At 45.5% G+C, this 24,859-nt stretch overlaps 1 protein-coding gene across 1 annotated transcript in view; it reads right to left on the bottom strand.

Moving 5' to 3' along the window:
• Positions 1 to 24,859, bottom strand: part of ACAT1 (acetyl-CoA acetyltransferase 1) — a 330,010-nt gene that overhangs the window by 215,194 nt on the left and 89,957 nt on the right. Inside the window, exons 2-3 of the mRNA XM_069640458.1 lie at positions 18,668 to 18,715; positions 6,835 to 6,952 (exon numbers count right to left, since the gene is read on the bottom strand). Coding sequence (XP_069496559.1) covers positions 6,835 to 6,952; positions 18,668 to 18,715 — 166 coding nt within the window. The remainder of the gene's footprint in view (positions 1 to 6,834; positions 6,953 to 18,667; positions 18,716 to 24,859) is intronic.

The raw sequence follows: 24,859 nt of genomic DNA on the forward strand, positions 1-24,859 counted from the left end.
ATTACCTCCATCCTACGCAAATTACATTGGCTTCCTCTCCAAGCCAGGATACCGTTCAAGATTGCATGCATCATCTACAAAGCAGTAAGGAGATGTACACCAGCATACCTGGCAGCTAAGCTACACATATATGGAGGAACCCGCTGCTCACGCAGCAAACTGACCAACTGGCTTCAATCACAACTCATCCGCAAAGAAAGAACCTACAAACAATCCTTCTCTTGTCATGCACACGCCCTGTAGAACTTGACACCGTTGTCTGCTCTGAATGCCCCCACAATTCTTGAATTTCCCAAATCTCTCAAAAGATAGCTCTTTCAATAACACCTGACCAAGGACTAATTACAATGGACGCACAGACCTCACAGTGCTGGGCTGTTAAAAGATGGCAGCCCAAATGCTGGCTACCCACACTCTGTACAGTGCGCCGCTGCTCTCGAGCTAGGTCTGCGCTTTAATAAAAATAAAATACGGCCTTCTGTTAGATGTGCCATAATGGCACCATGCTATAGGCGGCACATCAATTTGTTGATCACTTCGAGAAAGTGGAGGCAAGACAAAGGAGGTGGCCTTCCCACAAAAGGAGATCAGTGTCCTACAGACACCTCTTCTAGATTTACCCATAATGCATACAAATGGCAATTATTGCTGGTCGAGGTCACCAGAGTGTGCCTCACGGTCTGAAAAATAATATCTGCTACCAGAAGGAGAAGATTCCATTTGTGAGAGATATGGGTTAGACAATTTAGGGAATCCACCTTAGTGTTCATGAATTGAGGAAACCGGGAAAGGTCCCCATGAGAGATAACCCAGCACCACAGTTTTAGGGAGAAGTATGAAGATCAGATGCCTCCTTGCTGGTTCATGCAGTACAGTGCAGTTTTATTCTGTAGGGAGGGCAGGAAGATCCATAAAAAAAAAAGTTATCCTTCAGTTGTGAGGCTAAGACTCACCAATCTTGCACAGGAACTCACGAGGGCTGGCACCAAGACCTGCTCTACTTCAAACACTTGACTCGGAGGCGTGTTGGAAATGCAGGCATGCCAGAGGGACGTTTGAGCATATGATCTGGGATTGTATGAACTAAGGCGCTTCTGGAGAGAGGTCACGCTGAAAAGGAGTTCTCATGCTTGATGTGGACTTTGACTACGCAAGTATAATTCTGGGCGAAGATGATAGTGGCAGATCTCACGTTCCCCCAAAGATGCTGGTTCTCCAGAGCTTCTAACTCCGTGCCAAAAAGTCATTCTAAGGAGCTGGAAAGATGAGGAAAGGCCAAGTATTTCAGAATGGCTGTCAGATCTAACACGAGTGTCTAGAATAAAGAAAATCATTTTCAGGAATAAAAAATGTTTTACCAGATATGGGGGAGATTCCTGGACCTGTAAAAACGAATAGTGTCTCCTCATACCTGTGTATTCTGTTATTTTGTATTGTGTTCCCCAATGTGATGAACTTTGATATGTAATTATTATTTTTATTGTCTGATAATTGCGTTGTTGATTGTGGCGTTTGTTGAAATATAATAAAAATATAAATACAACACACTATGGTGAATTGAAAAGATAAGAGGGACCGAGTTGTTTGGGTTGGGCATCTTCAGTGGCGCATGAGGCATAGAGGCAGGAAAGGCTGGCACAACAGCTGCACAGTTAAATACCAATAGGGATGGGCTGGTAGTGGGGGTAAAAATGGGGAAACACTTGGGCGTGCCTAAAGTCCTCCCACCACCCAGGTACTCAAAAGGTAGATGGCACACCAAGAAACCAGTGGTCAAAGAAACATTGGGAATAGTAGCCAGGAACTGGCATACGAGGAGACAAACTTAGTTGAAGGCAACAGAGGGACGGGACACAAGCAAAGTCTGTCAATGGAATCACAGAAGGCCGACGAGATACTCTCGGACATTGTGAGGTCTAAGCGCATGGGCCGAGCACCAGCTTTCGTAGGTGGCTTCATACACTGATGGGCTACTACTTTGATAGCTGGGCTTGCGTAGAAAACCTTCAATTTTAATCAGCGAGATACTTCCCGAGGGCACAGACCATGGAGCCAGAAATTGGAGAGAAAACCTGGGTGGGTCCCAGACATCAGTTTCAAGATTTTGATAGGGAGCTTTTGGTCATGTTGGTCCTAAAGATCAAATGCTTGGGGAAGCCACATGATAGCACCCACAAATACAGGGAGGCACTGGAAAATAACAGCATGGTTTCAGATTGACTCCTGCAAAATCCTTCTAATGATCCTTGTGACTGAGCCAAGGTTGACTGAGGAACAGCATCCTGCTTTCAACAGAGCACTATGGGGAGCAGCGGGGTCTATTCTAGGCATATGCAGTGGTAAGAGACCCCAAGTCCATGTGACAGCATGTGGTCAAATATTCGAAGATAGGGAATTGTAACTTCAGGGGTCTTCTTGGGCTTTTTACAAATACTTTATTACATAGTTACATTAAGCTACACATAAGGATAACTACTGGGTCCCATCACCCAGGCTTAACTGACATCAGGTAGAACACTCAAACAGCATTCACACATCAACATTCCACATGACATCACAGGGTCTCATTTACAAGCGAGCACTTCACAACACACCTCCTTCCTTTCCCACACTACATCAACGAACACATCACAACACATCCCTTTCCTTTTTATAACCACCACTGGCCTGGGAAACAATACAGGGCACTCATACTGGACATCCACACCATGTCTCTTTGTATAGAGAGATGCAGCTCTAAAGAAAATCTCAGGGACGCTATCCCCATATTGCTGCAGGTCGCTAGCCCTATATTGGTGCGGGATGCTACCCCTACTCTGATGAAGGACGCTATCCCCACTCTACCCAGGGACACCATCCCTATACCGGTCCGGGGCGCTACCCCTACTCTGATGAGGGATGCTAATCCTACTCTGCTGCGGGACGCCATCCCTACTCTGCTGCGGGACGCCATCCCTACTCTGCTGCGGGACGCCATCCCTACTCATCACTTCACTTCATGCTGAAAGGGATGCTATCCCTGCACTTCACTTCTCATAAAAGGCGCTATCTTCCTATATTGGTAACGTTATCCCTACACTTCACTTAGGATTGGGGCGCTAACTTCCTCTATTGGGTGGGAACGCCATCCGTATACTTCACTGCTGATTGGAGGTACTACCGTCCTCCAATGGGGACGCTATCCCTACTCTTCACTTCAACTATCACACTTCTGGTATATTTGCAATAGTACACTTCCGGTATATTTGCACTTCATACCAACCTTCAACAATGGTGACCCACTTCTAAAATAGTAAATTTTGAATTTCAATCTTATTACAGTAAAATCTGCAAATCTATAAATCTCTGAAAGTCCATGCCGCCTTCATGCAGCCTACTTTTGCTTTATGCGCATACCTCTAAACTTCTATAAGTCCATGTTGCACTAGACAACATAACCCTGAAATGCCTCAAAAAGTTACTTCCTGCCCACTCAGGCCCCCTTTCTTGCAACTCCAGGCATGCATCATGCACCTCCCACTTTCTCACTCAAGACAATAACTGTATTCTATAAAGTACATAAAAGTCCATTTATAGCAGCAAACCCTCAAAAGGTTAGGCTTCAATCAGTAACTTTTAAACTCCAATACTTGTAGACCACATATGCATATTCTCACTATCATTTGCATCCTCATAAGAATACAGTATCTTCTTGCATTAACGTAGCCTTAATAACGTGACTCTACTGAAATACAAATCCTCCGTAATGTTCATAACTTTAAATGATACATGCATCTGATGACGCTTCATATGATGGTGCTCCTTCATGCCATTCAATTCTTTTAGTCTGGCCTGAGAATGTTTGGGGAAGTTATACTGCGCCAAATCCCCCAAAGTCATGTGGCTTCACTTTGCTCTATAGCACTTCTGCCAAAACAAAACAATCATTTCTCATTGCCCAAAGGTCCTTCCCACTTATTTCTTCCTCCCTTCACTATGGGAACTTCACTGGGCTCAACATTGCAGTGACTTCTTCACACCTTTGGTTACCACGCTGCATCTGCTTTCCCATCTTCCTTTTGGGGACCTTCTTAGTTTTATTTCTCCCTTCACTTTGCTTCTACTTCTGTCCTTTGAAGCCTGCTTCTGCTACAAGATATCACAGCATAGGTGCTTATCTTCATAATACTGCACCTTGCCTCTGCTTCACACTTCACACATTTGGGGCCTGCTTCGCTATTGGGGCTTCACTTCCCCAGTCACTTTGCTGCAGCTTCTACTTCAAGCTTCAAAACGTCTCCTTGGGGCCTTCTTTACTATTTGGGGCTTCACTTCAAGACTTAACCCCTCTGCTTCTGTGCTGGGCTGCCCATTCCTCTTTACTTGTGCCCTGGGCCTGCACTGGGGCTCTCTTTACTTCTATGCCTGTTGCACTCTGCACCCTTGGATGATGGGACTTCTCATCTTTGGGGGGGCAGTGGTTCCTTGCCTTCCTCTGCTGCTCCCCCCCTCAGCAGTCTTTGCGCAGGTTCTTTGTTTCAGTAATCCTAATCGCCAGTGTAATAATGTAACTTCAGGGGTCTTCTTGGGCTTCTTACATATACTTTATTACATAGTTACATTAAGCTACATATAAGGATAACCACTTGGTCCCATCACCCAGGCTTAACTGACATCAGGTAGAACACTCATACAGCATTCACACATCAACATTCCACATGACATCACAGGGTCTCATTCACAAGCAAGCACTTCACAACAGGAATATACAAAGGCAGTGTGAAATATATTGGTGAAGGTGCCCAATGGCTTGAAAGATTCAGATGAGGAAAAGCTTGACCCAGCTGTATATCCCAGAGAAAGTTAATTGAATTCTTTGTAAAATGCTTTGTGAACGCCCTAGTCAGATGAGCCAGGCCCAAAGAAAAGGTGGTGTAAAGACCTATAAAGGAAAGCATCCGGCCCTTCTTTACTGAAGGACTTAACTACTCCTACACATGAAGGATTTACCTGGCTTCTTCAATGTAGATGAAGGGAGCCAATGATACCTACACCCTGAACAACTATGGACTCACCAGAAGATCAAAGGGAAATCAAACACGAAGGTTAGTGATCAACTTGCACACACTGAAGGAACTGATAGTAGGAGGGGCATCTTGAGGTACATCGACAGGTGTCTTGAGGATCCATGTGCAGAGGATTGCACAGAAATTACCATTTTAACCTTCTCTACCAAGAGAAAGAGCAGATGTAAAAGGGGTTCAGAGGGGTGTTGCGCGTTTCCGCTCTAGTATGAAGAATCTTAAGAGTGGTGGAAGGAGGTTGGGCAGAGTATGTATTAAGACACTTGTGAGAAGTAATTTCTCAATAGCGAGAGTCTTAAGAGTCAGTAGAAGAAGTGGCGAGAGATCATCCACTCCCACAACAGAGAGAATCCGGCCTGCTTGGTGTGAAACATCTTTGTGATGGGAAATCTGAAAAACATGTTTCCAATGCTGTGTGCCTCAAAGTACATCTATTTGAATGGGAATGCCGGTCTTCCATTTTGGCACTAGGAAGGCTGCCAGCATGCCCGTTTCTGTAGGAAGAGGTTCAGAGTCCTTCAGCTCAAGGAATACCACAAACCCCAGTATTTGTTAATTTAAAAAACGTGTTGATTGGTCTGAATGGCGCAGTAGAAAATGGCAAGCTGGGTCCTTGGACAGATGGACTATGAACAGGTGCCAGAACTATGGGACACTTTACTGGCAGGGTGTGCACAGAAACCACTACCTCAGAGTTGGAGGCAAAGTAGTGGGCCAGGGTAGTAGTTTCTGTGCAGCGGCCCATCAGTAGGGAGCCCAGTTGTTCTGGCTCCTGTTCAGAGTGTTGCTTCCAAAGGCACAGCTTTTGGTTTCCTACTGAGACGTTTCTTTCCTTCCCTCCCTAAAACGGAATCCCATGGAACCCCCTAGGAAGGTCTGAAACTGGGGACATGTTTGGTTATCATTATCCCTTGAAGCCATTGATCTGTGGTCACCATTATGTGCAAGTTAATTTCGTTAGCCAAATCCTTTCAAATTTCACTGTGATGTTCATTGAAAAAGATGACCAACGGGTGCCAAATTGGTTTGGTTACTAACAATCCAATAGAAATGCACCTATTCAGACAGAACCTGACAAATATATCAAAGGGTTTTGCCAAAAATCTCAATCCAAAGAGGTTCTCTATTTATGCATCACTTAGTTAAGTTACGTACACCAAACTTTAAAAATAACCATCTTAGTTTCAGAAAAAAGTAATGACTTAGATTGATCAATATTTTCTACATAACAGCGAAAAATTCAACCCACACTCCCATTCTATAAAAAAAGAAATATACAGCTTTGTTAAATGAAACATTGAAAAACATACTGTGGTACACACACACACACACACACACACACACTTGTGAATTACTCACTTAAATGCCACACATTAAACAATCTTTCAATGAGTTTGTTTTGTCGATCAATCATTCATCTTCTTAGTAAAGCTAACCTCACAGGTTTCTATTGAGCAAGAAATACCTTTCTCACATAAAGGAAAATCCCCAGACTAGATGTTTCCATAAATATGACACTGAGGAAAATGTTAGATTTAAAAAAAATAAATAACTAAAACACAAAAAACAAATGACTCCCTGTGTACACTCTAAACAGCCTTTCGAAAACAAAAGCCTTTCAAAAACAAAAGCAGGATTTTTTATTTCCTAATGCACGGTACAAGAACAGCATACCCCACATTTTAATTCTCCCATTGAAGAGGCAAGCATAATGGAATAATGTTCAACTTTCACTGATCATAGATTCAAAATAATGAAAAAAATACCATACCTGCTCTTTCAATTGCTGCTTTAATAGCAATAGAACCGAGCTGTGTTGCTTGCAAAGAGGAAAGACTTCCTTGAAAAGATCCTATGGGTGTCCTTGCAGCACTTACTATGACTACTTCCTATGGGAGTAAGGAAAAAAAAAAAAACCTAATCAACCAAAAATTCTTGAGCTGATCTTTCCTCGAGATATGCTAAATACATTTATGATTTTGCAAGAATGCACACTCGACCAACAGTTGACAAACTTAAAAAATGTCCACTACTACCATTAGCAAACCTTACTGGTAAAAAAACTTTAGGCATTGGCAAGAAGTTTACAAGAATGGTTCAAGCACCTCCCAGGTATTTCAAAACCAACATGCGATGCCTTACTGAATCCAGGAGTAAAATGTATATGAAAATTAGGAATTTTAGATACATTCCGCACCACGCAATTAGTAATCAGCTCCCATAAGTAAATATTAGTTTTCAGACACTTGGGTCAAAAGATTTAAAAGAGAAAAGTAGGGTTATCCAACAGTGCCTCGCTTAGTTCCAAAATCTGAAGGAGTTAATATGCAAGGTTTTTTTTGGTGCAAGTTGATTTTCTAAATACACAAGCGGACATGCTTGCGTCCCCTGCAGTTTCTCAAGGCTTTTAGTCATTATGCAAATTAAATTTGAATACATCAGTGTAGGTAAGATTAGTTACATTTAAAGCCCTAAAGACACGATCTGTTTGATGGAGGAGGAGTTTAGGATTCTCACTCTCTCATCCCTCCCCACTGCTCCACACCTTTTCTGTGTTTTTCGTCTTCGGTCAAGCAAGCGCCCCCGAGGCCTGCGGGCGTGTTGGCGCTATATACAAATTCTTTAGAACAACATTTAAAGCATGTGGATGAACGAAAAATACATGAAGTGTAAAGTAAAATAGGAAGGAAAAATGAAAACATGGAAAAATTTAAAGAGGACACAATTATTCAAAGAATATGCACTATATAGGATTCCTTTATTAAAACACTAACTGCCTTCTTGGTGCAAAATTAATGCATTAATTTCTTTGCAAAGTTTTTCAATACTGCGTGTTCATCAACTTGGCACATTACTTAAGCTTGCTTATATACGGTTCTTCACACTGAGCACAGATTTTACGCAAAGCTGGCGGATGTTACTCCAAGAAATTAACGCAAAACCAGGGTGTCCATTTTTATTTCAACAAGACATTCCATGCACCTACATTCACTCAGTCTAACCTTCACAATATAACTGCATAATGCATTTATTTATTTTTAAGGAGCATGTTGAGGCAGCTAAACAATTCTTAGTATATGATCCAAAACTTGCCATGTTATGTACACAGCTGAGCCTGCTCTAAAGATCAAGTATAGGAGGTCTAGCCGGCACTACGTGGTGTACTCACCAAGCTTCAGATACAGAACTATTGGAAGCGGGATGAGAACTGAAGAAAATTGGTTAGTCTGTAGTCTATAATTCATATGTTTGTGTAATTTTAGTTGGCAACTCAAACCATTTGTGGTTTTATATAAATTAAGCAACCCGGCTTATCAATTTTTAATAGAGAAGGAAGATGAAAAAAAAGAAAAAAATACACAGAAATAAAGAAACCCTCTTCACTTTATACATTAATTTAAATGAACAGAACTTTATCAACAAAGATCTAGTTGGAACAATTTTTATGTATTGTTTATTTTTACAATTACTCGTACATTTTGATTTCATCTTCAACACACAATTCATATAAATGTAAACATTAACACAATGCTAAAAAACTATGCTATACCCTGTCAATCTACCACCACAAAATCCCAGGATACCAATTATTACCGCAACACTGCATTCATACATTACGAATTCGAACATTACTAGGGAGTGCATGAATGAAATGCGTGTGCAAAATACATTAATGAAAATTTAAAAAAAAAAATATATATATATATATAATATCTCAATGCACCATTCCTTTCCCGGGGGCCTGTATCACATTTGATTTTTAGATACACATGCACAGTTGAAGATTCACTGTCGGCGATTCAAGTTTCGGCTTTAAGGTCTTTCTGGATGGCATAGAACAGCCATCAGGACAAAACAAATTCGATCAATAGGGGTGCATCACAATCTTAATTGGTTCCAAAGTGCACTCTTTGCAAATTGACTGGCAAGGCAGAATTGATCATAATCTTATGTCGTAGGTGTCCTTCCAGCACCATATTGGATAACACAAAGGTAAATGGAACCCTGTTCTATACTGCAGAATACATAGGATCATTCACTCATTCCTATACCCGCAATACGGGTCCACAGAGCCTCCCTCCCACCGTTCAGCGTCTGGTCTTCCTAGTACCGGAAGATTGAAGCACCTATTTTCAAGCACTACTGATCAACCGATGAACATTTTCATTCGTAAAAATTCTTAAAAGATTTCATTGTGTGCAATGGTTCAGTGCCTCTCCTAAAACGATTTAGGAACTTGCTGCAATTACTTTGAGAAGCGTCAGAACTATTCAAATAATCAATTGACAAAAAGAATAAGCGAACCATAATGCAAGTTTCTGTATGTAAAATTTTAAAAAAAAAAAAACAAAAAAAAAAATGTAAGAGAACATGGAATTGTCATTGCTCAAAAAGTCACCAGAACAGCAGATATCGTTCTATTAGATGATTTCCATGTGGGATAGCATCCTCTCAGGTTGGTGCTTGGGAGGATCCATATTCCTTAGAGCATGCTCTTTCCTTACAATGCCAAGAATTGTGGATTTCGCAATTCCATTCTCCGAGGATGGGCCCATCACGGCTTGCACTGGGAAACAATGGCTCTTGTTCCAGAATCTTTAGTAGACTCCAGCTCATTTTATTGAAATTTCATACTGAAGGGAAAGTCCACATGTCTCCAATTTTCTTTGCATCTAGGAAATCTGTTAAGAAGTTAAAAAGATAAGAGGTTGGGTCGAACCTTCCTGAGAATCAGATTAAACCCGTTAGACAAATGAGGTCATGACATCAGAGGGGAGTCCAATACGAGTAAAATGTCGATTCTGCAAGTCTAATTAGTTTGAGTCAATTTGACATTTACTGCCGATATGCAAAGGAACGGAAGGAGCTAGTGACACTAACTTAAGTAGAATCTTGGGGAAAACAAGCATGGTAGACGAAGTAGAGTGGTGGACACGATTGCTGAGAAAACAAGTTGGGCAGGGGCCTTTTCTTCAAGCAAATTGGGCTGATTTAAGAGCCTGAGACGGACAGAAACGAATGAATAAAGCAATTTTTAGGTCAAAAATAGGGACTAACGAAACGTAGCGGAGGAACTGTGAAAACAGTTTTTGTAAACATTGTTATACAATTAAATACAAATAAAAATGGCTTTTTCCAGAATCTTTAGTAGACTCCAGCTCAGTTTATTGAAATTTTAGACTGAAGGGAAGTCCACTAGTCTCCAATTTTCTTTGCATTTAAGAATTTTGTTGCTGGTTTCAGGTCCTGCACCTGGCCAAAGTTACAGGTGATTGGTCCTGAAAGACCGGAATTTGCGGGTTCAGTACATTAATGTCCGACTGACTTGACATCCTCCTGTAGGAATTTAAGTGCGCCTTCAAAAACCAGACACGTAAAATGAGTCGCTGGAGTGCAAAAGTCTCAACCTCAGCCAAGTGAGGTAAAAGATAGGCTTGAATTGCTAGCCCCTGAAGAAACAGATTTTGAAGCTGCAGCCAGTAAGAGTGCTAGGTATTTTTGGATCTCCACTTCCTTTTTGGAGCATTCTACAATTGTTCATTTCCTTTACTCATTGGAGGTCTCACAGAGCCAGTCATGATTAGACATGGAAATGGGCAAAAGGGATTTCCAGCAGTACAGCGATCACCGACTTTGTGAATGAGTGGAACAGGCACAGTCTATGCCCCAGCTCTTGGTATTTGGAGGCAACCTCCCTGAACTTTCATTCACAACATTTCTGAGAGCAAGGTTCCCTGCTGCCATTATTTTTACAGTAGCCTGTCAGTAGGACTGGCTTACTCAATCCAATGGTCCACTACTCCTTGGTATCAGAAGCTCTGGCAGCAGGGCAGGCCACCATCACCAGTTGTGAAGGCATAGACCCAGACAACTGGATGTATTTGTATGAACTAAAATGGAGGGTTGGGGGGAAAAAGCCTAACTTGCCCAATGCTAATGCGGGATTTGCTCTCACATAACTGTATACAATGTGTAAGGATGTCAGCATCAAATGATGAGTGTTCAAAATACAAGTTCAGAGCTTCTTCCAGCTCTTAAGTGGATAAGGGATGTCCCATCCCCAAGGATCAAATAGATCCCTTTACAACAGAGGGGTTCCCTTCTCCGAAGCTTTCAAGTCTTTCGATGTTTCAAAAATAACAGTTCTTTGGGATATTCAATGTTCCAACATAACAAACTTTCTTGGGATATTTCCCAGCTCTTCAGGTTTGGTTACTTGTCACCAACTTATAAAGTTCAACTCAATCAGTTCTCATAGGTTTCCTTTTATTTAATCACAACATGGTTTTCCTCAGGTGGATGTATTCGGTCTAGGTGCAGTGGTTGGTCCACCCATCAGAGGTCAAGCAACCGACACACCTTACTTGGATCAGTTTCATAGATTCCTTGCAACAGTTTCAGCTTCACAATGAGGCTCGACTCAATATCCTTTCAAGTGCCCTTGAAGTTTTATCATCACTGGTTTCGTCAACATTCACTTATTTAGTCGTTTTCACTTGCAAGACCAACATAGGCTTCTCAGTACACTCTCCTTCTAGGAAACCTAAGAAAACTGAAACAGAGTAAATCACTGCACCTGGTGCTCTTTTCTCTTGCATACAGGCTTTTCTACCGTTATGGTTCTCTTGCACCATTTATTCTTGGAACTTGGCAATGCTTGCTTATTCAACTTTTGCCAAAGCTTGCTTTTATGGCTTCTCATCAGGTTAATCACCTTCATCTTGATTTTCTCCTATTCAATTAAGCTACTCAAATCAAATGTCTCTGGCACTAAACCGGCCATCCACCGTGTCCGTGGCCCCCTTTTCACCCAGGCAGATTCACCGGCTTTCTAATGGTCTGGTTTCCACTCTGTGCCTTTCCGGAGACTCGTCTGTGCTCATGCATCTCCTTGCGCTGGTTCCCTCTGGCATTCAGCAGAGTCCACGGCTTCCTCGCTGCTTACTGTAGAGCTCCAGTATAGGGCAGACCGCGGTCCTGCACCTATGAGTGTTCGGGTGTCGCTCCAACGCTGCTGGTCCCTTTGCTCCGTTCTGTACGGCTTTCCCTGCTCCGCCTCAGACTGCCAATGAGCCCTTCTTGCTCACTTAACTGGACCATGCTCCCTGTGCCTTCCAGAGTTGGGCAGTGACTTTTCACAGCCACAGTTTCTGCCCTGGAACTCTCCATCGCGCTTGCCATGCCTCTCCACAAACCTCTCAGCTGAGCCTGTTTTAAAGTTCCCAGCTTCATAAGGAGTCCGACCACTCAGGTTTCTTCTTACAGTTAGTCTTCTGTGTTAATGGTGGCCTCATCATCTCAAATGATGTGCGTTGGGAGAGGGTTTTCTAGAAAAATAGGGAAGAGATTGGTAATATCCACCAACGACCTGGGGAATATTAGGCTCATTGGAAATGGGGGATACCATGTCTCACTCAAGGGTGCCTCATCCCCACGCAAGTCTACTTCACCCAGGTGATCCTCCCTCGCACATCCACCCCCAGGGTCATGATCCAAAAGAGACTGCCTTCCCCCTGGCCACCTGGGAGGAGGACATATTGGGGAAAGAAGTGAGGATGCCCTCGGATTCCTCACACAGTTCACTGCCCTGCACAAGCCTACAACTCCTCTCTACTCAGACTCAAGAGCCAGATATGACCACCACATTACTGCATGTGATCCTAAGGTTTTGATGCCTGGCAGATTCTACCCTTTCTGCTCTGCTACAGTCAAGCGCTCCTGCACACCAACGCAGGTCCCTGCCAGTACACTACCCTCCCGTCCAGCCCCTCCCTCACCACTCAAGGGAAGTGTGGCGCAGCATGCATCAACAGAGACAGAACTCCTTTTCTCTTCCCTCTACAGCATTGCAGCATTGTTCTTCTCCTAATCACTCACCCCAGCTCCAGACACTGGACTGCTATCTTGCAGGTGCATCATCTTAAAATTCCAAGGTGGGAGCTGCAGGTCCAGATTTGGCTTAGAAACTATTCAGCTAAAACCATTGACACCATTTTGCCTCACCGTGGGTCCCTCAGCATTTTCGGCAAGTTGGCTCCATTAGGTCCAGGCCTGGTGGGGTGCTCTAGATCCAGCAGCGCCCTGGTGATCAGAACAACCAGGTAATGCAACTGCTACGAGCATCATCCCAACTTCACCCACTAAAGTAGGATGTTGATGTCCTGGGATTGGTTCCAATTTTCACGGACTATGGGGCACTACTAAAAAGAACCCTGTTGCTCACCTTCTGAATAGTTTGTAGATCATTGCGCTAGGCGCACAGAGCCTCCTAAAAAGGTAAACTGTACCAACTTCCGTTCTCTTGAGAAGCACAAAAATGAGTGCTGTATATCATTCACCCGGAAAGTGTGACGGCTGATGCAGTGGATATAGAAGGTTTATTTTCCCATAAAGGGTCTGTTCCTTTTTACAGATGGCAATAGTGTTGTCCTTTTAAGGATTTTCTTCGGGGAAAAGGATGAGGTAGGATTACCCCATTTCTCCTCCACAAACCAGGCCCGGGTATTGTAAACAGTCAGGTGTGCAAGGACACTCTTCCTTATGCAGGTCAGGATGGCAAATGGTGTAGCAAAATCAGTGTCCCACTTGGTTGCCTTTGCCTCCAGGAAGTTAGCTGAACTCTGAAAAAGTGGACAAAAAGCACAAGGCTTCCGTTAGTCTGCATCAGACTCCGCTGGAGACTGGAGGGAAAGCTGTATATGCATTCTGCTACTTTGGAAGGGTCCACAAGGGCCTATTCTCTGCTCCTCATTGACACTGGATACAAATTATTCTTAGATTGTACCCATATGCAATTAGTCAGTGGGTTCTCTGGGTCCCTCCTCAATTTAGCGTAGTAGATTTCAAAAATCATGCGTGCCATTGTGGATTTTAAGCATGAAGTCGCCTAAAAATCTTTAAGTACAATGAAAAATGTTTAGCAAACGATTTAGATTTCTCCCTCCAAAAAAAAAATAAATAAAAAAAAAAAAAAAAAAAAAAAAAAAAAAACACATTATGTTCCTTCTAACTGGTCACTCTTGCAGGATCAGGAAATTCTTTGTGCCCAAGCACACTGCCCTCTTGCAGGTTCCATACAGATTCCGCGATCATTTGCCTTAACTGGTTCAGTTTGTTAGGAGAATTTCGTTATACGGCAATGAGTCAGACCGGTTTTTAAGCAAAAGTCCAACTTTGTGGACTTCTGAGCACAGCACTCTGAACTGCAACTCAGTTTTCCAATTACTCTGCAGTGTCTTTGTCAGAGATTGTAATATAATAGGAGCAACTCCGTTCACCTTTATTCAACAGACCAAATGAGGTCCCAGATGCCCTCCAAGGCAAGGCGAAGAATGCCAGCCTACTAGAGCTACCTGGTGGCAGTCCACTGTGGGAGCTCCAGTGCCCCACTACCAACTATTTGCCATACCCAGACCAAATTATGAGCCTCCCCGAGCCCAGATTTCTTTACTACAAATCAAGTCCCTAGTTCTGATAGACCGGTATAAATGTGTGGGCCATACAGGTTTAAGCAAGGATTGTGCTACGTTGCCTCCAACTCCAAAACGGCCTAGTGGGCCTGAATATACTTTAATAGAACATGCAGAGTGAAAACACATCTGTGGGACCATGAAAGCTGGGTTGGGTGTTTTTTTTTTTTAAAACTAAGTAAACTCAAGTGTCCTGGGGAAGGTATCCCTCTCGAAGAGACACCACTTCAGTCTACAAAAAGGAACTACAGATTCATTTCTGCCCAAAACTGATACTATCTGATTTATATGGCTCAACCTGACACTTTAGTTCCGATGATTATTCCCACAGAGGAATTCCCAGTTGTGGTCTAAACCTTGAGAGATCTGTATACAGTTATCCTAAACCAACTGCTAAAGAAACAATCATGAAAAAAAAAGAAAAGGGGTCACCTGCTTAATGTGCGAAGTGGTCTTTGGTTCCAACAGTTTGTATGCCAAAACAGAAAACCCAATAGTAAAATTCCTACTGAGAGTGGGATTTGGTGAGCCTTGGAAGAGGCAGAACTAAAAATGGAACCACCCTTCAAAATAGTTCCCAACAGCATGATTGCTGAAGGTAAAAAGAAAAAACTCCTTGCGCTTCTACAAATCCCCCAATAGCACATTCCATCTGAACACCAAACTTGAGCAGTTGGGGGGGGGGGGGCAAAAAAGGACAGAAGCTTGATGCAACATCGTTGTGGGTGGCATTTCTCCTTTATTGATTGGGTAATCTCACACCCATTTCCTCTTGCCCTCACGTTCCGTGGCCCCTTTCCATGCTGTCCAACTAGTCTTGGACAGGCTAGCCACCCTGACCAGGAGCGTGACCGGTCACTCCCTGAACAATGGCACTAGCTCCATGAGCCAGAACAGGTTGGGCCACATTAACACACCCACAAACAGGGGACTCCCGATTTTGTACTGCACCTGTGAAGCCAAGTTGTGAGAGCGGGATGTGGGGGGGGGGGGTGTTGAGCATAGCATGAGGGTGCACCTCTGAAGCAAAGAAAGCTCTGCTAGTAATCTTGGATTGAAGCTCATTAATAAGAATTGCAGCTCATTAATGAGGAAAAACATCCAACACATGGCATAGTCCCTGGCTGCAGACAAGCCTGACAAACCTGTAACACCATCAGATCATATTCAGAACGCTTATGTGAGTGAAAGACTCCGTGTGCCCACTAAGGTTAAGCACGAATGCCAGCTGCTACTGAAAAGACTGCAAATTAATTTGCACAGAACCACCCTAAGCAGGACAGCGGACACTACCTCCCCCTCTGCTTGGTTATGTACAACAATGATAGCAGTCAATGCCCCTTGCAAGAGCAAAAAGATGTGCAGAGGTGGGTTATGCCACTCCGTTTCAGCGGACAGAAGTCACGTCCTTCATCGCAAGCTTCTTCTTGCACATCAGTGTGAACTGGTGCTTTTTTCAGTTGTCACGCGCCACCATCAGCACATCTGAAGGGAGGCTTATGCCAGAGCTTGTGCAAAATAACAGGGCCGAAACACATCTGCAGTCTCTTCACCCTCATCAATAATCACATTTCCAGCAGAATGTTTAAGACCACAGCCCTGAAAAAGGACTCTCCCAGAGATTAAATTCTATGTGGTGTCAGTAATCTGAGACTGAGGATTTTGCCACACGTTGGGAGGGTTTGCCTAGGAGATTGAGCTACCCTCAAATAGGCAACAGGCTCATTCTCAAGTCACCCGACTCCAGGATAGTGGTAAATGTTGCAGAGCACCCAATGCTAGACTCTGAAGAAAGGAGCAAGGTGGCTAAAAGTCTCCTCATTGTACTGTGCACTAAAAGCCAATGCAGGTTTACAATGACACATTTGTAAAATAGGATTCTTTAGTCTAGTCTTTTACACATGACCCTGCCAGTTAGGGTCACGGGCAGAGGTCAGGGTCAACAAGGAGTCTGGGCAACAAGGATGTCGAGTTTAGGGTTTGAGATGCCATGAGGTCAAATGTATTCTACAGGGATTCAATAACTCGCAGAGAGCTCCCTCTGCATGGTGTACAGCCAGTAGGTCTGCCCTCAGAGCGGTGGCAAATCAAACATGATCTGTCGAAGTTTTGAGAATAGTTTTGAGAATAGTTTGCAAAGTAAAGCTTACCAGCAACAGAATCTCCAGTTCTGCAATAACAATTACAGTTGTGATAAAGAAGTCTTCCATACAGGCAAGTGCACTTTGGGACAACTGAAAGGGATGCAGTGCAGAAGACAAGGTGACAGGGTATGGTGCCACTGTCTGGTAAACCAACGACGTAGGTCCAACAGACCTCTCATGCGGTCCGCTTTGGTTTGCTGCTCGGGTATTTCGGACTTGTCCAACCGATTGACAAAATTAGAGTTGCAGCTTTCACTACCTTCTAGGAATACAGGGAGCCCAGCAGAAACCCACCTCCCAATCACAAACATCCACCCTTTAAAGCCCAATCGTTGTGGGTCACCACATACTAGATGTTTCCCTGGCTTCTTTCCCAGCCCACCCACAGAGCGTGGATTTCTACCTTAACTCCAGACACTAGTCAATAGTGTTCAAAACTGGTCATGGAAGCTCTCGCCTCATGGTTCCTTGGCAAGTTGTAGCCAAGGCTACATATGGTCAGGTTTGCAGCCTTTTCCAAAAAGGAAACAAAGTTTAGTGACATTTCTTCTGGATTTCCATGCAAGAACACAGTCTATGGGGCTCCGTTTTAGAGAACAGGCTACTGTTCCCAAAGCTATTAGAAAAGTTTGCAATTCCAGTTCACTGCCACCACCAACTAAGTGTTCAGACAGCTAACTGATCTAGTTTATTTCCTCAGAAAAAAAACAGGGTGCCAGCATTAAACGATTACAGTCACTGTACAAGCACACATACACACACAGTTGCGTGTCTGGCACAGACTTGGATTAGGGCCCATTATGGACCAATGTTAGTGCAGGAGTACAGAAAAAGCTAAAAGTTCAGAAGGCTAGCAACAGAGTCAGAGCTTGGGACTGTCGGCCTATCACCACATGCAGGGCCATATCGGGCAGAACCAAAGATATGCGCCTTGCTAGAACACCCAGTACAGCACCAAAGCAGGTGGCAGCGGTACAGGCTGAGCCAGCACCAGAGGGAAGCGAGACCTGTGAAGGCTTCTTGACAAGGTCTTTGAAGAAAGCGGTTATGGGGTCCAAACAAAAAGGAAACAAAAAAGGAACTTATGGTAAACACCCAACAACTCTCGCTGCTCAAGAAGTGGGGGCTGGTTCTCCTGGTACTTTGATCCTCAACAAACAGCAGGTATACTAAGGGCAACTCTGCCATCCAGGGTGGGGGGGTCGTGCAAGCACAGCAAGGCTTCTTCCCGCACCTGGATCTGTTTCCTCCAACTGGGGAGGACAAAGGGCCAAGAGGTGGCGCCAAAAGTAGGAACTGCTGTATCAAGAATGCAGAACACAAATCACAAGAGACCAGTTAAAAGTAAAGGCCTAGCAAGGAAAAACAGAATGAAAATAAAAAGACAACTAGCTGCAGAAAAACATTCGGTTCCTCGAGTCAAGTAAATTGACTGGGGAAGGTACGCCTCTAAGAAAGGCAAGGAGTAGCCTAGGCAGGGCTATCCATGCATCTGTAATTGAAGCTTTTCTGGATGAAGAGGGGCTGGACGAGAGGAAAGTAAAAACAAAAACCATTCTGCAGACTCAAAATAATACAATCCGATCAGATAATTAGATTTTACTTTTGCGTGCCATCGAAAGATGATCACACCTAAAAGTATAAAATGATGTAAACGCCTGTCCGTCTGTCACAAACACCCCCAGACAGGTAAACTGTTCGGTGAGGATCTCGTTATTTTCAGGGGTTAATTACACAGTAGCCTTTGCATAAAATCAAAGAAATATTGGATCCATTTGAAAGGATTTGTGATGTCCCCTCAAACTACCCTGCAGTATGTATGTTCGTCACAAAGAAAATCGCGCACCATCCCTTGACACTTTAATCCAGGGTGATTTACATTTAGGTGGCAGGTGCATAAGCCTCCCAGAGTTTGCCCATCAGCATCCACATACTTGTACCCACACAAGAACCTTACCCAAACCGAGAACGTGGTGGTCATTTTACTTACGTTGCAGGTTCGCTGTGCTGCATAGCCCCGGTGAACAGGTTTCAGAACCTGCAAGTAAGAATGGAAGGCAGACTATTAAAGCAAATCACAAAACCACAGTATCAGGAGAGAAAAGCGTGGTAGAGCAACTCAATGTCTCATGAAGATCAAACGTTAAAACTACACCTAAAAACGCAGAGCTTTTGTCATTAGAATTGAAAAGGTTTTACTTTAGAAATGCCATCTATACGTAAATTCAAAGAGGTGTTTAGACAAAATGTATATTATTTACAGGTACTTTACATTGCAAGCATAGTTCTTTCACCTTGCTGCTCCTGTGTTTTCAACCCTATCAAGAACAGGCTTACTCATTGTGGCACTGAGGCGCCACCTACCCTGACCCCATCCAATGACCCGTTTTCATCTCGAGCACTACTCGCCCACCTCCCTCCTAATAAGTGTGTCCAGGGTCCATCCCTCTGCTCCTACTACAAGTGCATACATATTATGCGTGCCTGTTCCTACCCCAATGAAGTGTGGCAATGATCCCTACCCTTCCTTCCTTCCTTCCTTCAAGTCCTTCAAATTGAGACAGAGCACAAACCACCCCCCCCATGCTTCCCCACGTCCCACCCCCCACCCCCATGGCCCTCACCGCACAGAGCATTCTATGCAGCAGCTAAGAAGGTAAGCAGAGCCTGACTAGTGCATTGCAGCTTGCTTGCCAAGCTTCCTCCAAATCCCGACCCCCGCTGACTAGATCACTCTCCATTGGTGAAGGGTAGCCTGTGGGTAGACTTCGGGGGTGGCAGTAAGGAGGCCAACAGACATCTGATCTTCCATGAGCCTGCCAAGAGCCTCACATTCCCCAAAGTCAAGCCGCTTGGCCTGGTCTTCTGCTGCGTGGTCTAACAAAGGTGCAAAAAAGGAGGGTCTTCTGCACTTCTGGGCAGTGCATTTGGAAAACACTTGCTTGGATGAGATTACCAGAGGAGGTCAGGACATCTAGAACACCAGGCCGCACAGGCAGGGGAGTTGCTAGGTCTGAAAAAGACCGGGGGCTAAACTGTTGTCAGTACTGTTGGGACTGGGGGCTAGCTAGTCTTTTGGCTGTAGCTCCCGAGATTCTATCCGGGGCTACAACCAAAAGATCAGGGGCTTTAGCCCCCTTAGCCCCCCCCCCCCCCTAGCAACGCCCCTGCGCACAGGCATTCTGGGACTCGTCGCCTGTCATTTCAAGTAAATAAATTGGACTGGAGTAAAAGCGAAGCCGAGGACTAAATCAGGTATTCCTGTTGGACTGGAGTCATCTGGTAAATGTTGGACTGGAGTCATCTGGTAAATGTAAAACTACATGTAGAAGCAAGGAACGCTCCAGACACTGGACTGCTATCCAGAAATCTCGCAACAAATTAGGGGTTGCTTAGCTGTGTAAATTACGTAAACTCCATAAATAATGCATGTCATTGTATGATAAGAATAAGGTGGTAAGCTCAGTCACTACCGCATTGCACTCAGCCTCTGTAACCTTTCATTGTACAAGCTGAACTTTATGCTTGTAACCGAAATCGCAAGATTAAATGCCTAGATACCCTGGAGTTTTGCACGCTATATAAAATGTTCAAATAAATAAGCATTTGTTGCCCTAAACCCCTGGTTGCACAATCGAAAATAGATCACAAAAGTAGGGGGAAAAGAAAAAGGGGTTGGCTAGTGCGGACAAGATTTTTATTGACATTGGTAGAGATGACAAAAAAAAAAGTTGTTGATTTGCCGAGCCAAAATACACTAAATAAAACAAAAAATACAAGTTTGGAGACCACCCTCAATTGGCTACCTGTCAACTGAAGGGGAGCATGATGGGAGTCCAGAATGACCACTATTTTGAGAGGACAACACCACTAGTGTCTCATCCCAATAGCAGGACACGGATCAGGATCAGCCCAGTTTGAGAGATCTCTTGACAGGGAAGACCACTTACCCCGCCAGAAAAGACAGCCATAAACTGAAGCATGTTAGGCAATGGACAGCTACGTCCACCGAGAACGAAGTTACATTTCACGGCAGAGTCTGCTCAAAAGGGGGCATGGGCGTAATTTTAGGGGGGACAGGGGTGTTTGTCCCCCCCAACTTTCATGGCACACTATTTTGTCCCCATTAATTTGGCTGGGGCACATTTTCTTCAGAAGTCATGTCCCCCCTCCCAACATTTTAAGCAAAGTTACTGCAGTGAAAGGGGGCCCCACTGCCGAAGACTATTCTGGATGTATTTTCAGCACAGCCAAGTCGGTTAGCATCATGGTGTCTGGGATCTACGGGGCATTACAGGTTGTGAAATAGCATTGATGAATAAATTGGCAAGATCCTATCCATAAGGGGTTTTTCTGCTAAGAAATGTAAAAAGAAAAATCACCACATAGTCGATGCGCGCCTTTGTTAATTTTGAGTATGGTATTTATTGAGCACGGACCGAGCTTCTGGGAACAACATAGCACTTTATAATCATGGGGAGTGAGGGGTGGGGAACACAGTGAGGGAACACATGAAACAAGGGAGTGGGGAGCGAAGAAAAAAAAAAAAAAGCAGGGAATTTAGCAGCAATTGATCCATAAGCAACCAGGGGAGGAAACAGTGGGGAGCAGATCACCCAGTCTCAGGTAGGGTGGGGATTGGGGGGTGTGTGGACCTAGGTGTTGGGGGAGGAACCATTCCTTGAAAACATGGGTCTTGATTTCCTTCCAGAACTGTAGTAGGAGTGAGGGAGGGGGTCGGGGAGGGATCGACGCTGATGGGGGGGGGGAACATTCCAGAGTCTTGGGGTATAGACTGTCTTCTGGTTCGGCTAACTGAGTCGACATATCTGTACGCCTTGGTCATTTTTATTTTTGTTTACCAATCCAACATACATTTACTAGGTGTGCCAAAAGTTTATTACCGCGCTCTGGATTGCTTAAATTCAGATCATGTTTTACATGGAACAGCACACTGTTCACGTGATGGCAGTGCTGCAAGCAAGTATGAGACCATGCAAGCAAAGAGGAGGGCACTGTACATCCAGGTAACCTGATGAGCAAAGGAACTCAGTAGGATATGGGCATTCTGCTACTGCTGGAAGGGTTTGGTAGGCATAGGCAATTAACTCCCATTGAAGCGACGTGGAGTAAGTGGCGAGACAAATTCAAAGACTTATTTTGGAAAAGAAAAATGTCCCGTCTTACATCTTCCGCTCATGTGCACACATGTGCAGTAGCCTTAAAAGTTCCCCTTTCAGTTTGGGCTTTGAGAAATGGCATATGAGGGACAAAGCTCGTAGGTGTCGTTTTGGTTATTCCCTATAGCCATTGCCACCCAGTTCCTGCCCCTGCCTGCCCTCATGGGAACTGTAGGTTCACGTTACTCAAATATTGCAGTCAAAGTTCCTGCCAGGGTTTTTCCAAACAAGTCAGAGTTAATGACTTAATTTGAGCTGTAAACGTGCTACTTGTGTAATAAAAACTGTCTTAACCAGGTCGGCCTACAGAAGTGTATTTATAAGCACGATGCGTGTCCTTCACTGAAGTCCTGTTAAAAACAGGTATTGGTGTATTCCAAGATGGCCGCCAAAACAAACTGATGTGCTGACGGCTGCTCCAAAGCCCCTGGACGAAATACGGCGGTTCCACCACCCCCGACAACTGGGAAACGGGGCATCCGGAGCACGCACACCCCCCCACCAGGGGCAACGGACATCACTGGGGAAGGAGATAGAGCGCTGGCGACAATAAGGCATAGCGGGGCTAACCCCTACTCCTTGGCCCCCTACATCATATTAACATATATAACATCTCCCACTTGTTTGCCCCAATGATAGAGTCAGACATTCTGAATTTTATTGGAAAAACATATGGTCGCATAATTTGGAGTCATCTTATGAGGGCGGCGCCCCCCCCCACATCCCTGCTCAGGTTTTATGACTGCCTGGCACCAACCACAGTCCTTAGCCGGGTGGCTCCGCCAATCCCGCCTTACAAAAAGCCCATGTCCAAAAGCCTGTGAGCCATCTCACACCATTCTGTTCTTGCGAGAGCGGCCCGCCCTGGATTCCACTGCCAGTTCAGTCATTCCTCCAGAGAGTATGGAGCGAATAAGGCCACTGCATCGGTTGTTGAGTCCCAACCGTCCCTAGTGGAATCAGCGCCCGTGTCACCCCATCCTGCCTGAAGCAGCCAGTGGTTGTAGCTCACGGACCAGACCACAGCGTGCCTCCTTCTCTAGGAGCACCCTCTTAACTCCGCCTGCGACAGAAACATTAGTAAGTACAGTAAATTGTCACCACCATCTCTGAAAAACAATTAGTTAAAAGACATTCATTCAGTGCCACCGTCACCTTATTACAACACTATAATTCAAAAGACACATCATTCCTCCATAATAAATGTTCTAAACCCTTTTACCTTCCTCATGGACCAAACCCTGCTCCTCAATTTACCAGTCGCAGTTCTCAGCAGCTTGGGAGGGTGGATGTCGCTGCTGCCAGGTCTGGATGAGAGGACTTGCTCTCAGCCCTGGCCATTTAAGCCACTGGGGGTCAGGCCGTTTCCTGCCGGACCCCCGAGGGCACCCCGACTGCGTCCTCCCTAGAGGAGGGGAGTCCACGCAGGGGGCGGCCCGCTATGTGAGCCGCGCCTCAAGCACCCCCCTGCGTGGGCTGGCGCATCTGCTCAACAAGTGTTCCCCGTAACATGGCCCGGAAGGAGAGTGAAGGGGAGGCCCCGCCGCACAGGAGGAAAACGCGCCACCAGGCAACGTGTGGATGGGGGGAGGAGTGGCCCTTTCCTGCACCGTTCAGCCAGGGAAGAGAGCGAGGTCCTCTGCTCCCGAGAGAAGTGGGAGTAAGCCCATACGGCGGAGGTGCAGAGATCGAGAAGCAGCACCCCCTGCCAGGAAGGTTAAAGCACAGGAGCGCAGCCCGCATGGACGAAGAGGACAGAGGGGAACAACTGGCAGCTTCGGGCAGGAGGAGTGTGATCTGAGAAGCCAGCCCAGGACGAGGACCAGGGGATCGGAGACCGGCCCACGTAGCCAACAGCTGGAGGCGGTGATACACGGAAGAGTGGGAAGGTGAAAGCTCCACAATGAAGAGAGGCGGGCAGGGGGTCCGGAGGCACAGGCAGTTCCCTGTGGGGGTCCCTAGCAGCAGACAATGGCACCACACGACCCAACGGCACCCCTGAAGACGATGCTGCGCACACAGCGAAGGCAGTGGTCACGAGAACATGCCCCTCCCCACGGGGGGCCCGCAACGCAGAGGCAAACTTCTGGAGGCAACACCAACAGCCCAGCAAGGACGAGGAGATTATAGCCTGGGTCTCAGGGAGGGACTCGCATACAAAGACCGCACAAAAGAGGGGAACAGAGCAGAGGCAAAGCCCCCAAGTGAAGAACCCCGAAGGGGGCCTGCAGGCACTGGGCCGACCACGGAAATGGCATAAAGAAGCAGTCGACCCGGCGGGCGGTCAACTCCCAGACATCAGGTGGGGAGCAACCCCCGCTCAAGACCCGAGGGGGCGACCGAGAGCCCACAGGTGATGCAAGCACCCCTACCCATCAGGGGACTGAGGACAGGGGGCCCCACGGGCTCTCAGCAAAAATACAGCCATGTGGAAGGCAGGCCCTTAGAGCTAGCACAGAGCAGAAGGACCAAAGGAGGGAGCGTTCTCGCCCCCCCCACCTCCCGTCCCGGGTTTACAGTGTGCAGGGCAGCAGAGCACAAGGGAGGGGAGGAACCAATGAGCAGGGATGTTCCCGGTCCCCTGGGGACAACCACGGAAGAGGACAAGGGAGCATAAACATCTACAAAGGCGGGACCCCGGAACCACTCACAGGAATATCGAATTCTGCCTGGGGGAGAGGCAGGACAGGACAGGTAGACCATAATAAGCACCAGCAGACCCCGGGGCAAACAGGGGTGGTGCCACAAGGCATAACCCATTAAAGGAAGGACATAACTGCTACAACCCACAACCACCAGCAGGTCGGACCAGAATGGCAGATCCAAACCATCAGAGTCCCCGGGGGAGCATTCCGGAGACACAGGCGTCAAGCTCGATATAGATGACTTCCAAGGCAAGGAGCAGAACGGCAAAGGTGGGCCCACCTGCAGGCAAATCTTTGGGAACCCTCCCCTCATTGTTGCCCACCCTGGAGGCCAGAGAGCTGAGCAAGGGAAGCAAC

The sequence above is a fragment of the Ambystoma mexicanum genome, chromosome 7q (genome assembly GCF_040938575.1).
Source record: "Ambystoma mexicanum isolate Mex_15411 chromosome 7q, UKY_AmexF1_1, whole genome shotgun sequence".
NCBI classification, from domain to species: Eukaryota; Metazoa; Chordata; class Amphibia; order Caudata; family Ambystomatidae; genus Ambystoma; species Ambystoma mexicanum.